This window comes from Alligator mississippiensis, chromosome 10 (assembly GCF_030867095.1).
Source record: "Alligator mississippiensis isolate rAllMis1 chromosome 10, rAllMis1, whole genome shotgun sequence".
In the NCBI taxonomy this organism is placed as follows: Eukaryota; Metazoa; Chordata; order Crocodylia; family Alligatoridae; genus Alligator; species Alligator mississippiensis.
The window spans coordinates 59,844,093-59,859,316 of record NC_081833.1 but is presented as its reverse complement, the minus strand read 5'-3'; the positions used below and the strand labels follow the sequence as shown (position 1 = coordinate 59,859,316).

Sequence of the window (15,224 nt, the reverse complement as noted above, 5' to 3'; positions counted from 1 at the left end):
AAGAGTGCTGGGTTCAGATGACCCCAGCCAGATGCCTATCTAACCTCCTCTTGAAGACCCCCAGGGTAGGGGAGAGCACCACCTCCCTTGGGAGCCAATTCCAGACCTTGGCCACTCTAACTGTGAAGAAGTTCTTCCTGATGTCTAGTCTAAATCTGCTTTCTGCTAGCTTGTGGCTATTATTTCTTGTAACCCCCGGGGGCACCTTGGTGAATAAAACCTCACCAATTCCCTTCTGTGCCCCCGTGATGAACTTATAGGCAGCCACAAGGTTGCCTCTCAACCTTCTCTTGCGGCAGCTGAAGAGGTCCAGGTGCTCTAGTCTCTCCTCATAGGGCTTGGCCTGCAAGCCCTTGACCATACGAGTGGCCCTTCTCTGGACCCTCTCCAGGTTATCCACATCCCTCTTGAAGTGCGGCGCCCAAAATTGCACTCAGTATTCCAACTGCGGTCTGACCAGCACCCGATAGAGGGGAAGTATCACCTCCTTGGACCTGTTCATCATGCATCTGCTGATGCATGATAAAGTGCCATTGGCTTTTCTGATGGCTTCGTCACACTGCCGACTCATGTTCATCTTGGAGTCCACTAGGACTCCAAGATCCCTTTCCGCTTCCGTTCCACCCAGCAGGTCATTTCCTAGGCAGTAGGTATGCTGGACATTTTTCCTCCCTAGGTGCAGCACTTTACATTTCTCCTTGTTGAACTGCATCCTGTTGTTTTCTGCCCATTTGTCCAACCTGTCCAGGTCTGCTTGTAGTTGTTCCCTGTCCTCTGGCGTGTCCATTTGTCCCCACAGTTTTGTGTCATCTGCAAACTTGGACAGAGTACACTTCACTCCCTCGTCCAAGTCGCTGATGAAGACATTGAAGAGTATTGGTCCTAGGACTGAGCCCTGCAGGACCCCCCTTCCAGGTCGATACCTACCCATCCACTACGACTCTCTGGGTGCGACCCTCTAGCCAATTTGCCACCCACCGGACCGTGTAGTCATCCAAGTCACAGCCTCTTAACTTGTTCTCCAGTATGGGGTGGGATACCATATCAAAGGCCTTCCTGAAGTCTAAGTATACGACATCCACCCCTCCTCCTGTGTCCAGGTGTTTTGTAACCTGGTCATTGAGACACATTCACCATTTGGCTTGTTTGCCTCTTGTTCCTGATTCTGTGCATCTCTCGCTTGGCTACCTGGGGGGGGTGGGGGGTCAGTTTTGGGGGTGGGGAATGGAGAGGGTGCTGAATAATGCTTAAAATGTGGCCTGATGGTTAGAGCACTTTGCTGGGAAGCAGGAGATGCAAGTTTGAAGTGGGGCTAGGTTTCCCACTCCTTGGCCAACTGCCAAGAGAGATACCAGCACTGCCCAGAGGAGCAAACCCACTCCCTTGGTGTTAAACACCCGTTAGTCATGGGGTTTTGCTCATCTACAGTTTGGAGACTCACCTGACCTAATGCATAGACCTGGGCATAACTGCTCCGCCACAGCACAGCCATACAGAGCCTGCTTAGTGATATGTGCATGTTTGTGCATCCAGAACTGAATCATAAACTGGGCATAACTGCCAAAACAACTGTGTAATTGCCATTTACTGGGATTTACCCCAAGTCTCTTTATTATAAAATGTATAATTTTACCATGTATAGAATGTAATTATTGGGATTTGTCTTAAATTCAAAGACGTCTTAAATTCAAAGTGGTGATTTCCACCCAGGGTGCCTCAGCACCCTGAGGTGCCTTGAGAACCTCTCAGGGGTGGGTGCCATGCAACATTCACACTGGTAGGTGTGCAAACATGACTCAGGAGACAGACCCAGAGATGTCACGCAGGAATTCATCATGTCAGAAACATCCCAACCTGCCGTCTTGCTGATTTCTTTGCAACAAAACAATTGCTCTATTTTTCTGTAATAAAAAATAGCAGGACAGCTAAAAGCTGACATTTTCTGAGGGCTGCCTTGGGTCTAGAAAAGGTTGAGAAACACTGCACTAAAGGGTTGAATCAACATCTTCCACAACCCATATGTGAGTGCTCTGATTCAATGTAGGCCTCTTTTGCAGATCTGAAGCGCAGCTCCCTCTCTGATGAAGGGAGGGTGCTTTAATGATCTAGGGGTTTTATCAGAGCTTTGCTTCACATGGGGCCTTGGCGACTGTTTTATTGGCAATCTGAAAGACTGATTCACTTCCCTTGACCAGAAAAGTAATCCTGCTTCACCAAAGTGCAAGGGAAGTTCCTCCTGCTGCCCCTGGCAGTGCTTGTGAGACCAGGGTAGCTACTGCTACTGCTGTTCTCCAGGTACTTGGTGCATGAGTGAGAGAGGGAGACATTTTTATGGAGATGATATATTAATGCATCAGGCTGGTGACTGTTCAGTAACCGTTAGGCACGCAGGACCAAATACTGCTCTCATTTCCAGAAGGGTAAATCTAGACTTCAGCTGGGTTCCTCTGAATTGACACAGGTGGAATTGAAGTCAGAAGTGTCCGGCTTTTGGTTGACGGCAGAGGAATGCATTCCCCCCTCACCCGCCTTCTGGGTTAAAACAAAAGGAAATTCTCTTCATCTTTTTCACTCAAAATAGATAAAAATCTCCCAGTCCTGCCAGCAGCACAGGACTGGAAGTCAGGCCGGTTTTCCTCCACGCGTCCCTTCCCTGTGGCACCCAGTCCCCGCCGCTCCTCCCTCCCTCCCTCCCATTGCCGCTCAGCAGCGCGGAGAGCCCTGCCCGCCCGTCGCGCGCCTCGCGGGCAGGGCCCGGCACGGCTGTCCCTGCGGCAGCACGGGTGCGCGGAGGACCAGAGCCGCTCCTCAGCGCGCCCGGCACACGTGGGCGGGCGGCAGGGAGGGAGAAGCAGCACTCAGTCCCGCCGGCTCGCGGGGCAGAGGCAGCGGCAAGAACAGCCCGTGCGCGGCGGGGGAGTGGCCGGGCGGCCGGCCGGGCGGCCGGTGCCCGCCCCCCCGGGCGCACCTGCCCGGCAGACGGCGGCGGGAGCCATGGCTGCGCGGTGGCGGCTGCTGCTGGCGCTGCTGTGCTGGGCGCTGCCGGGCGCGGGGCGGCGGAGCCCGTCGTTCGCGGGCCACGTGGCGGAGAATTGGCCGGCGGGCACCCGGGTGAGCGGCCTCAGCATCCCGCTGACGCGGCTGGGCGCGGAGCCGTGGTGCGCGCAGGTGCGCGGGCGGCGCTGGCGGCTGCAGCTGCTGGGCGAGGGCGCGGGGCACTTCCAGGCGGCGCTGCACGCGCGCTCCGGCCGCGTCTGGCTGCGCACCAGCCGCCCGCTGGACCGCGAGGCACGGTCGCGCTACGCGCTGCGCCTGGCGCTGAGCTGCGGCGCCGGGGCCGCGCCCGCGGAGCTGGCCGCGCTCAGCATCCTGGTGCGGGACGCCAACGACAACGCGCCGCGCTTCGTGGGGCCCGGCGGGCCGACCCGGCTGCGGCTGCCCGAGACGCTGCCGCTGCGCTCCGCCGTGTGGCAGGCGCGGGCCGAGGACGCGGACGCGGGCGCCAACGCGGAGCTGCGCTACCTGGCGCGGCCGCCCAGCGCGCACTTCTTCGTGGAGCCGCGCAGCGGGCGCGTACTGCTGGTGCGCTCCCTGCTGCACGCGCGGGGGCCGCTGCCGCTGCGCCTCTTCGCCCGCGACCGCGGCCGCCCGCCCCTGCTCAGCGCGCCGCTGCACCTGGAGCTGCTGCCGCAGCCCGCGCCGCTCCGCCGCCGCCGCCGCCGTGCCCCGCGCCCTCCCCGCGGGCCCCTGGCGCTGGCCGTGGCCGAGGACGCGCGGGCCGGCTCCGTGCTGGCCGCGCTGGCCCCCGCCGGCTTCGCCTCCGCCTGGTTCGAGCTCGTGTCGCCGCCCGCCGAGCAGTCGCCGCTGCGCGTGGACCGGGACAGCGGCGCCGTGACACTGGCTGCGGCCCTGGACCGGGAGCAGGCGGCCGCCTGGGACCTCGTGGTCCGCGTGCAGGACCGGGCAGGTAGGGGATAGCCCCTGGAGCAGGCGCAAACTCTCCCTGCCTTCCCCTCTCCCTCCCCGCGGGGGCAGCTCTCCAGTCGCCCGCGTGCCTCTGTCCGAGCCCAGCCCCTGATAGAAGATGCAGGGGAGGGTCCCTTCTGAGCGGGGAGGGGAGGAGAGGGGGCTTTTGGACTTTCCAAAGTCCCCAGAGGCTCCTGCAGCCTGGTGTGCTTGCGCTGGTAGGGAAGAGCAGGCTGGGATCAGGGGATGCAGCCACCCTGCTCCTGTATTCCTGCTTTGGGAAGGCCTGGGTCAGCCCCTGCATGCTGGCGGGCTCTGCTGGAAGTGCCTTGTCTGTGCCCATAAGCACCTCCACCACTGTTGATGAGCCACCCATCTGAGCCACCCATCAGTCCTTGAGCCACACATCTGTCCTCACAAGTTGCAGGCTTTTCTACAGGGGAGTGTAAGCTGGGATTCCTTTCCTTTTCCTTCCTCCACTGTCCGCTACTTTGAGGGGAACACGCTTTACCTTGAAACACAAGCGCCCACACCGCCCAGGGTGTGCACCCACCTTGGTACACTGACATGTACCCCTCTCCACACCCTTGTGTGCTCCCAAATTCACAGGTGCGAAGGCACAGGTATAGACGGCTTGGCCTTTGCCTCATGTGATAGGAGAGCAGCTTCTTGTACAGTTTGCCACTTGTGACTCTCCTAAGTTTGAAAACATTGAGGCATTAGTTATCTGTATCAGAAACTCAGTTCCTAGTGCTTACAGTTCTCATTGTATTAATCAGGACTAGTAATGCACTATATGGATATACTATGGTCATTTTAACAATTGCAGGCTTTGTAACTAGATACTTTACAGTACAACTTAACCTGGAAGGAGATCAGGTACATTTAATGTCTAAAACTTTGAAATGTCCAAAGATGCATTAATGTCCACAGTGAGATATAGACGATCATAATATGAGTGACTGATGCTGTTTATACATTTTAAATAAAGGACCTAGGGGATTGGTTTATTTTTACTAGTTCATAGTATAGAGTATTTCTCAAGATCTTGACCTTGGCCATGCCTAGCTGTTAAGCAGGTGACACGTGGGATGACATATGGTTAAAATTAAGCACATACATGTTTGCAAGATGGGTGCCCTTTCTTATATACTAGGTGGCTAAAATGAACTGGGTATTTAATTGATTCCTACAAATCATTACACTGACAGTCCTGTGATTTATACTGTTATCAGAAACCCTCTAATTTTACTCAAATGAATTTTGCCTATTATACTGTGTGTAATATTTTATATTATTTTATTCATGTTTTGTCTGTTTTGATCTATAACTATTTAAATCCCTATTTCAAATTTGGAGTCCTTTACTTGGCTTATAATTCAGAGCTGTGAAAGTGTAACTTCATTGTAGCAAATTTCTAATTCACAATGTAATGGTTGTTTCTGAACATCTAGTATCAGATGATTGTGGCTTTCACCTTTTTCCACATTTTTCTGATGGTATGAGGGAAAAGTTATTTTGTCACTGAATGTCGTTTTGAAGATGTTCTAGAAACCTACTGTTTTTGACATAAGTACTGTAATCTTGGAATGATATGGGAGTTATATGTTTAGGAGATAAACCAAACCTGACAATTCATTCCTATTGAAAAAGTTATCTGAAAAAGTTGTCGTAAAAGTCTATACCGTTCCTCCTCTCCCCTTTATTTTTAAGTTGATTTAATGCTTCTGAAAAATACTATATTCTTAGAAGCAAATAGTGACTTCCTTTTGCCAGAGAATATGTGTATGGGCAGGAGTGTTGAGGAATACTTCTCTTACTGCCTTCTCACCTCATCTTTCTTCTTCATCTCAACCTTGACCTGAGGGACAGCTTGCAGGAGTAAGTAGTTGATCATCACTCCATGGATGTTAAATTCTTGCTTAGAATCCCAGTATAGGTTTTCATTAATCCTGACAGTTTCAATGACGTGGGTGCTAGGAGTTGGACTGAGATCACAAACTCCCTTCACACTGGTCAGTGATCTTTCTCTGGTCAGATCTTTCTTCTTCTCCCTTTGCTTCTGTTGCACATAGTCTTTTCTGTCTGGCTAAAGCCCTTTGCTTGGCATTCTGGAGTGCGATTGAACCACTAACCCAGAGATGAAAGACTAGATTTCAAAGAATAAGTTTTCCCTCTCTTCTGTCCTCATTACGCAGTCTTGAACAAAGCTATATGGCAAGGGGGCTCGCATTACCTAGAGACAGTGACAGAAACTATTGGGTCAGTCCAAGTGCGCTTCTGCGATTTTCACCCAGTCTGTCATGTAGCCCAAATTTCATCCCTTTCTTCTTGTCACAGTTCTCTTTATCAGTATCAGAGAAATGTGGTTAGAGCAGTGGTAGCTAACCTTGCCCCTGGTAACTAAAAGTGTCACCTCTATGATGGTTCTTGCTCTTATCTCATCTGAAGAGCCAGGATTCTGAGATTACTCTTGAATAAGAATCTCTGGCATAATGGGATGACATGTTGTATGCTAGGCAAATGTTCATTAACCCAGTTAAAACCTCTAAATCAAATGCCTTGTCTAGCTTGTTTTTTTTTAAACTTATCTTGTATGTTTTACAGTTGCCTTGATCTGTTTTCTGCCAGCATTGCTGAGTAGATCATAGGTTTCAAGGAGTAATTGGAAGTAGACTGTGACTGGCCCAGACCTGAGTTTACAGTGCTTGATAGTAGGCAGTGTAGATAGTGTTACTCTGGTGATGCTTCTGTGTCAGTTCAGTAGAAACTTAAGTTTAAAAGTGGAGCCTCCTTTAAACCCTAATTTAATTTAGCCAAAGATTAATCTGGAACTGACTGGTAAACTGGATACTTCTTTCATTTATGAAACTCTGAAACATGAAAGTTACTTTACAGAGGGCATAGAAAGCCCTATTTCCTCTACTGAAGAGTTCACACCCCAAACTTCAGATGCTACTGAGAGACGGAGGCCAGCAGTAAGGAACAGGGTGTGTGTAGATGAAATGGGGGCCCTAAATTTAAGTGGTGGGTTTTAAAAAACACCACTTCAATTTAGGGCTGATTAAACCCCCATGTTGTGCACACACCCTGCTGACTTACCTGCTTCTCCAGCAGGGAGGAGAGGGTGAGGTGCCGGTGAGGGCTGCGGGGGTGGGGCTGGCGCTTTTCTCTGTGGCAGCGGCAGCCCCCTCCCAGGTGGCACCTGCCTGCAGGCACCAGGCTCGGGTGGTTCTGGGGGGCACTGCAGCTGCAGAGGGAAGCATCGGACCCCTGCGCAGCTCAGGCAGGCATGCAGGATCTGGGGAAGGGTTGGGGGGAATAAAAAGATCAGGCTCACTGCTTTTCTTGGGCAGAGCTGCTTTCCCAGGCTGCCTGCAGGGCTTCCTGCAAAGCCACGGAGCTGCACGGAGCCCGGTGCTGTGCTCCACGGCTGTAGGGGCAGCAAACTAAAACTCCTCTGAGGAGTTTTAGTTTGCTGTGCCCCAAGTCATTTAAGGCGTATTACGCCACCAAATTTCCTACAGCATCTGGAATTAATGTACAGTACGCCACCGATGTGTGCAAACACTGACACCATTAAAGCAGTGCAAAAGCGTTTAGCCTGCTTTAAAGTGTTGTGCATACATGCCTCTTGTTTCATCTACATACGGCCAGGGAGAGAAATGGCTGGTGGATGAATCTAAAGCAAGGGTGCTCAACCTCTGGCCTGCAGAGGGCTATGGAGCCATGGCATCTGGCCCATGGAGCTTCCCATGTGTCAGGAATTTTGGCAGTGGGGGAGCAGTGGCCATTAATACTGCCACCCTCCCCTGCTGCCAAATTCCCATGCCCCTTCACCCCATAGAGCCAGATCAGGGCTGAGCGACACCTCCTTCCTTGACAGGGCTGAATTGAGCCTGAGAAACCTCCTGCCCTACTCTGTGCTTGCCCAGGGCACTGAATCAGGGCCACCAGGCCATAGACAGACTGGGCATTGCCCATCTGCCCTGCTAGGGAAAAAGGTTGAGCACCAGTAATCTAAAATGATAATTAATAGATGGATTACTGAAATTAATTTCCTTTTTCTTGGTTTTCCAGAAAATGGCAAGATGAATTTGAAATGTACAGATAGCATTACTGGACTTTAATCAGCTTTGGCTGTTTTCTCCTATTTGTTCTTCCTCCAGACTTTCATATTGGTATATCTAAATCATTGCACTTAACAATAAATACCTTGACATTGAAGGCTTTCTGGTATTGGAGCTTTTACAGTTTCAGATGTTGCTGTATATTTAAGTGGTTGCAGATTACATTAATTACATTAATTTTTTTTTAGTTTATTTTTCATTTTTGCAAGCTAATTCCTACTCTATTAGGCAAAGATTTGAAAACTAATCAATAATTAATTCCAGTCAGTTCCTTGTTACCTATGCAGCAGCACCAAGGATAAGGTAAGATTTGCAGATACTTTTGAATCTAAATTCTATCTTCTCATTTTGTTTATTCAGTCTCTTTTTTTTTTTCAATTCAATTACAATCCACAATTTCTTATGTAAATTAGTCAACAATGTTTAAAAGCATAATGAGATCAGATTATTACCAAATATATGGATAATTTATTTATATAAAAACTTTATCATACTGATGTAAAAGGTCTAAGGAGAACTGAGAGAATCAAGGAAATTTTACATTGTGGGTAAATAGCGCGTGTATGCATTGTACTATCTATGACATATATAAATACTAAATGATTTAATAACTTGATTGAGTAGGGTCGTTGGAACACTGCTGTGTACTTTACACTTGTTGATAATTTTAAAACTACCTTTTAACATTTATCTGATTTTTGCCATTATTGTAATAGCTGTAAAATAAAGTCAGCCTAAGAAATGTTATGAGACATAATTATGATGCATGTGAAATGACTATATTTTAAATTAGAAAAAATCCTAGTAACCAGTTCACATTTATAAAATGTTTTATTTTCATGTTTCATAGTTATTCTTCAGACTGTAAATAATAATTCAGTATAACAACAGCACTGCTAATTAGGAAAAAACTCACCTCCAGTGTGTAGAAGCTGGAGCAGTTATGAATATGAAATAAAGAGTGCAAACAGTGACAAAATACAACATTCCATCAAAAGAAAAAGTCTTCATTTAAATCTTGGCCTTAATAATAACAGTTTAGGAGATGTAAAATTCTGAGCTGTTTGGCTGAGCATTGCTGTCTATCTTTACTGCAGAGTACACTACACATGAAGCAATGGACGAGTTGAAAATAAGAGATGAATGTCCTTCAAATGTCACTTTTGCCCTATAAAGCACAACATAGGTCCAACTTAAAGATTTATTTCTTCTAGATATTATCACCAGCCCTCATTGTCTTAAAGACCAAGTATATAAGAAAGAAAATGTTCTGTCCTTGGTATCTACTGTACATCATTTCCTTGACAATCTCTAGGTTATCTGCTGGGCAGAATGCAACCAGAATTGATTTAGTTGTTGCCTCGTGTTTTATTCATAGGCTTCTCTTTACAGAAAAAATTCTTGACGTGTGACCTCAGTCACGTAGCAAAATTTCTCAAAATTCGCACCTTCCAAAAGTTTTGGACTACTTTAAAAATAAATTCCACGTAACTATTAGATTGGTATTTTTGTCCATTAGATTCATTTAGTTAGTTCTATTTAATAAGCTCCAGGGGGAAAATCTAAAATGACTTTACTCAATCCTTAGTCCTTACAACAGTGCTTGAGCAAGGACTTTGGAATTGAGCTCCCCAGGTGCTGACATACATAGAAACCCCCCCCAAAAATGCTCTTTACTGGAAGAAGCAGCACTTTAGTTCAGCCTGGCTCTGCAGTGTCTGTATAGATAGGGTGTATCAGCGGGGCTTTTTGGCACTTTTATTTAAAGCTGATTCAATCAATTACAGCAATGAAATACTGAAGTATCCTTGTTATTGAGGCCTGCAGTATTGCCATGAGCTTCCCAACATCAAAAAGTTGTTCTTCCCAGATGTGCCATGCTTTTATCCAAAACATGTAATTTAGCTTCAGGAACTGTCTCTTGCCAGTAGTTTTTTGGGAACGGTCTATTTTGTTTAAACTTTTTTGTCACCTTTCCAGTGGTAACATCAACAGGTGAAAAGCTGGCCCAACAAGAGGCAAGTAAACGACAGGTATGGAAAGAAGATGCTCTTAAAATTCATGCCGTACCCTGCAGTATGAATAAGCTATTTTAGTTCATCTCCTAGGAACGGAAATTGCTTCATCAGCCAAAGAGTTTATTCACAAAATAGCAGCGTAAGAGTGGTATATAGCAGAAAGACAGCACACGGCTACTTCTATTCATAGTCCACATGACAACCCTCACTCTGTTTTATGAACTAGCTGTGTTGAAGATGTCTTGTTTCCTGAAGTCATTCTTGTTCAGAGGAACAGAAAAAAACTTGTTAAACAGTTCTATTTGCCTCCCTCAAACTTCCTCCTAGATTACTTACATGGCAGAAGTGCCCAGAAACCTCAGTCAGCCAGAAGCATCAAAAAACACTGTTCCTTGTCTCAAATGTGCACATTAAAGGCAAGATTGTAGCCATCCTATTCACATTCATAGGGAGTGGCTTCATGTCTCCCTGAAAACCTTCTGGCTGGTGTACTCTGGGCAGCACATACTGTGCTGGTTACAGATCTGGTGCAGAATTACAATACCTTGGGTCAGGAATAAACAGGGAAGTCAGCCATGACACCATTAACTATCTGGTGCCATGTAGATGGTATTTTTGACAAAAATATGATTGAGCCCTTAGACTTCAGATAGAAATAACTTACTACTTGTAGAAGATCTTGCACTTTGCTGCTTTGCTTAAATTCCATTCTTGTTAACTAGTCTTTCTAAAAATTAATACAATATCTGGTACAAACTTGATGCATTAAGGTCAGGTTTTACTGCTCCCTGCTCTCCCCCAGGACTACTGTCAAGAAATGATCTTTGTTCACCCACTCATTCCCACTCTGCCTGCATGCAAATCTGTCAGAGGAATAGAGGATCTCTTTAGAAGGGTCCTGAATATACAGTCCATTTTCAAGATCTGTAGCTAGGTCTGGACAGCCTTCCTGCTGAACCCAGCACACATGCTGAGAAAAATCCCTGCCCATTCAGTCCGGTGCTGCTGGTACCCAGGCCTTGCGATCACTGATTAGGCAGAGTAGATAATTCAGAGGGGTCTTGACCATGCCTCTTCATAACTCTGTCAGTGATTTTCAACGAGGGTACTGTCAGATCTTCTGAAGTGTGCTCTGTGGTATGAGGAGATGAGCGGGGTGTTAGGAGATAAACTAAGATAAGCACAGGCTCAGGCTTGTCTGTGCGTGGACAGTCCCTTATCCCTACTGCCCAGTTGCTCTACCCAAGAAGTAAGCACTGTAATATATAAATTCATTTCTGAAATTGGGTGCCACTCAATTCACAAAGGTTATGGTGGGGTGCCTCGAGTTCAGTGATGGCTGCCATGAGTCAAAAAGGTGAGAACCACTGCTCCCTGTATTTGCTGGTGCAAATGGGGTACAGAGATACCTGTCTGTGCCATTATACTCACAGGTCAGGTATGTTGTCCTTATTTACTTCCAAGAAATAAGTTCTTGTAAAATTATGGGGTTTTTTTCTTCCTGGGACCCTCCAGAAAACTGTATGCTTAAATTCCATGGATTTTAGCCCTTGGGATAGTGACAGGGTTTACTAAATTGAGGGGATGGAGTGCACCATGATTTCTTTTATGATTTGGTGGTTTCTAGTAAAAATCGAATAACGTTGCCTAATATTGCTATTCTTTTTCCAGAAAGGGGATATAGTGTAGACAAAGCTCGGTGTTAGATTTAGCTCAGTAGAAACTCCATTCTTTAGCTAATTTTTGTTTGGGAGTGCAGACTTCAGTTTTTGACACTTCTTTTTCCAGGTGCAACTTCAGGCATTTGCTCTGTCTCCCAGATAAAGGATAACAGTGAGGAACATTGGCTTTAAACCAGTGGTTTGCAGACTTCTTGGAGCAGCAGACCACTGTCAGTTGTCAAAATATTTCATACATCTCTATTTAATTGCAAGTAGCTAGCCCCTTCCATGGCTCACAAGCCTCATGTCCATAGATCACAATTTGAGACTTGCTGCCTTTATAATATCCCAACCTTTACCATTGCACAAGATAATAATCGGGAAAATGTCAACATGCCTATGTTGTAGTGGAGAGTCTAACACAGGCTGTGAGGATTACTGCATAGAAGGAATGGTAGGGTTTCCAAAGCCTGTGCAGGCAATTTTGTATTGTAGGTCTATGAAGTGTGTGTGTGTGTGTGTGTGTGTGTGTGTGTGTGTGTGTGTGAGATTGACAAGCCCCCAGCTACTTTTTGCCTATCAAATATGACAAGAATGAAGGAGGTAGATCTGCTACTGGTCACTGTGCATCACGATGGGGTCCCTTAAAAATAGGGGTTGATGCAGGGGTTGCGGCAGTGCAGATGTACTGCCCTTCTGCTGCCACCACTGCTGTTCTGAGCTGATCTGGGTGAAGGGATCAGCCCCAGAGCCATTCGTGCTCTGATCCCGACATGGGCTGTGGCTGTGCAGGGTGCCAGGCTTGGCACGGGACAGCAATGGTGGTGTGCAGGTTCAGCCTTACAGCATTTGCTCCTGGTCAGTGAGAGATGCTTGTGGCAGAAAAAGAGGGTGATAGGCAGGGAGCAGGCCCTGGAAGGAGGAAACTGCATGCTGCTGCCACTGTCCCAGCTGAGCTGGGCTCCTTGCACATTCTCTGCAGCACAGGACAGGAGTGGGGCAGGAATGGTTTTGGGCCTCTGGGGACAGCAGGAGTGGTATCACTGTTGGGGGAGGGATCCTCCCCATTTGTGTGCCTGCTGTCTGGGTTGCCAGTATCCCACTGATCCAGGGCAAGGATCCAGGGCAAGGGTGGTGCCAGCCTCTTCCCGGTGGGGGGCCTGAGGTGAGCTAGACAGAAAATCGGGTTGGGGTCGGGGGAGCTGCGCTATATATATTGTCTGGCCAAACTTACTATTTTAGCTGGGCCAGGAGCGCTCATGATTGCAGGCAGGAATGGGGCAGGCTCAGCTGCGTGCGGTGGATGGCAGTGGCCCGGGGCGGGGAGGTGGGTCAGGTGTCCTGGAAGGCAGTGGGGAGCCTAAGGTGAATTTTGGAGTGGCTATTGTTGCCCCTTGTGCCACCCCTGATCTAGGGGCTTCAGCTATGCCTTGTCCTCACCCCCCATGATCTGAGGTACACTGTGCTGCACTCTCCTTTATAGGCATTGGGTGAGTCCAAGATTTACTAGAGCAGGGGTCAGCAACCCCCCATACTCATGGCAGAGCATGGCACATGAAGGCATTTTGCTTGGCATATGTGTCTCGGGGAAGAGGCTGGGCTGTGCTGCTACAACAGGGATCAGGCCCCTTGCAGCTCCCCTGTTGTCCCTCCCTGGTAGATCAACATCTTACAAGTCAAGGTTGGGGTGTTTTTGGCACACTGGTCAAAAATGATGCCGGCCCCTGTACTAGAGTTTAATTTGGCTCGCTGTTTAGAGTAGTGGCCATGGAGCAGCTCCATGTGCTTTCTGATTCGTGTGTGTCTGTGTCGCAGGGCACTAAGGTGCCTGCTCCTGTGAGAGCAGAAATTGCCTGGGGGGAGAGGCCAAAGAGCCAGACAGGAGCTCAGGTGCAGGTTACCATGGCAACAGGCTAATGAGCAACTTAGCCAGCACCTGCACCTGGTCAGCTGGCCGGAAGAGGCAGGGCCCTGGGCCCATATAAACCCCAGGGCTGGGACTAGGGAGTTCAGTTCCCTGCCAGCAGCCAAAGCGGAAGGAGCCTCCAGGAAGGAATGGCCTAGAGACGCTACAACCACCTGATATGCTGCTCTTAGGACTAATGAGGTACCCTTGCCTACTAGACACTTAGTGCCAGGGCAGACGTTGGATTCTTTTAAGAAGGGCAGAACACACCCTGAATGTTGGTGTTATGTTATAGCCCAGGGGCTCATGTTTTGTTTACTGTTTGATAATACCGGAGGATCGGGCTGAGGGTATTGGGGAAGGAGGAGGCCTCATTGGGGACCCTCTAAAGTGTGGGGAAACCCCAGCGCCAGTGTGGGTGCAGTGTTCGGGGGGGGTGAACAGACCCCAGCGCCAGTGTGGGAGCAGTGTTCGGGGAGGGGGGGGAGGGTGAACAGACCCCAGCGCCAGTGTTGGGGCAGTGACAAGGAGGAGAGAGGCCCCCAGTGCCAGAGAGCACAGTGACAAGGCGAGAAAGAGGGTGCCCGTTGGGCCGGACTGACATGGTCAAAGGGACCTAAGGGTATCACGGCCATCCCTGAAGACCCCATGCCATGACAGTATAACATCTGCGAGGCTTGGGGTGTGGTAAAGGGGTGGTTTTGGAGCCATGCATCTAGCTCATAAGGCTGAAGGTGTCCCCAGAGGCACCCGTGTTGAGCGGGATCCAAAACAGGATCCAAAAACTTACGAGGTTCAGTGGGGTCCAGAAAGGACCATGTCTAGACAATAAAATCAAGGGCAGCCTCCCTATATTATAATTACGAGCAAAGGTGTGGCAGGCAAGAAAGAGGGTGCCCGTTGGGCCGGACTGACATGGTCAAGGGGACCTAGGGGTATCACAGCCATCCCTGAGGACCCCATGCCGTGACAGTTTGTAATATACTTCGATTCTTTTGGCCATAATGAGAGCCACAGCACCAAGCTCAGTTAGTCTGGCTAGTCATAGGGGAGAAGATTTGATCATAAGACAATGACATAGATTCACTTCAGTGACTGATCCTACATATTTGCAATTTATGGGCGTTCATACGTGTGCTTCAGGAATTGGGGGTAGGGCATTTTTAATTAGAGTGGCTCTGAGAGCTGCTGTAACTAAAGTGCCCAGAGCATCTTATGTATTGGTGCCCCCATGTTTAAAAATGGTGGCAGGGGCTCTTTAACTAAAGTGTATTTGACAAAATACATAGGACGCTGATACACGAGATGCTGGAGTCTGCTGGAGCATGATAATGACATGTGCCTTTTTGCTTTTTGTTGTCAGTAATGCATTACCAGTACATTGCATGGCTTTCTAATGTCTATAAATATATGTGTTTAATATCCATATGTATATCTAGAAAATATCTAATTTGCCGGCAATATTGTCACACTTGATTTAATGCTGGTTTTATTATTTGTCCGCTGCAAGAAAGTAAAAGGTCTTAGGCTGTCATACATATCA

The 15,224-nt window shown here is 48.4% G+C and overlaps 1 protein-coding gene across 1 annotated transcript in view; it reads left to right on the top strand.

The window, feature by feature from the left end:
* Nucleotides 1-2,994: 2,994 nt before the first annotated feature.
* The window catches only part of LOC102560908 (neural-cadherin), a 125,163-nt gene continuing 112,933 nt past the window's right edge, over nt 2,995-15,224 (top strand). Inside the window, exon 1 of the mRNA XM_019492937.2 lies at nt 2,995-3,967. Within this exon, the coding sequence (XP_019348482.2) occupies nt 2,995-3,967 (973 nt within the window). The remainder of the gene's footprint in view (nt 3,968-15,224) is intronic.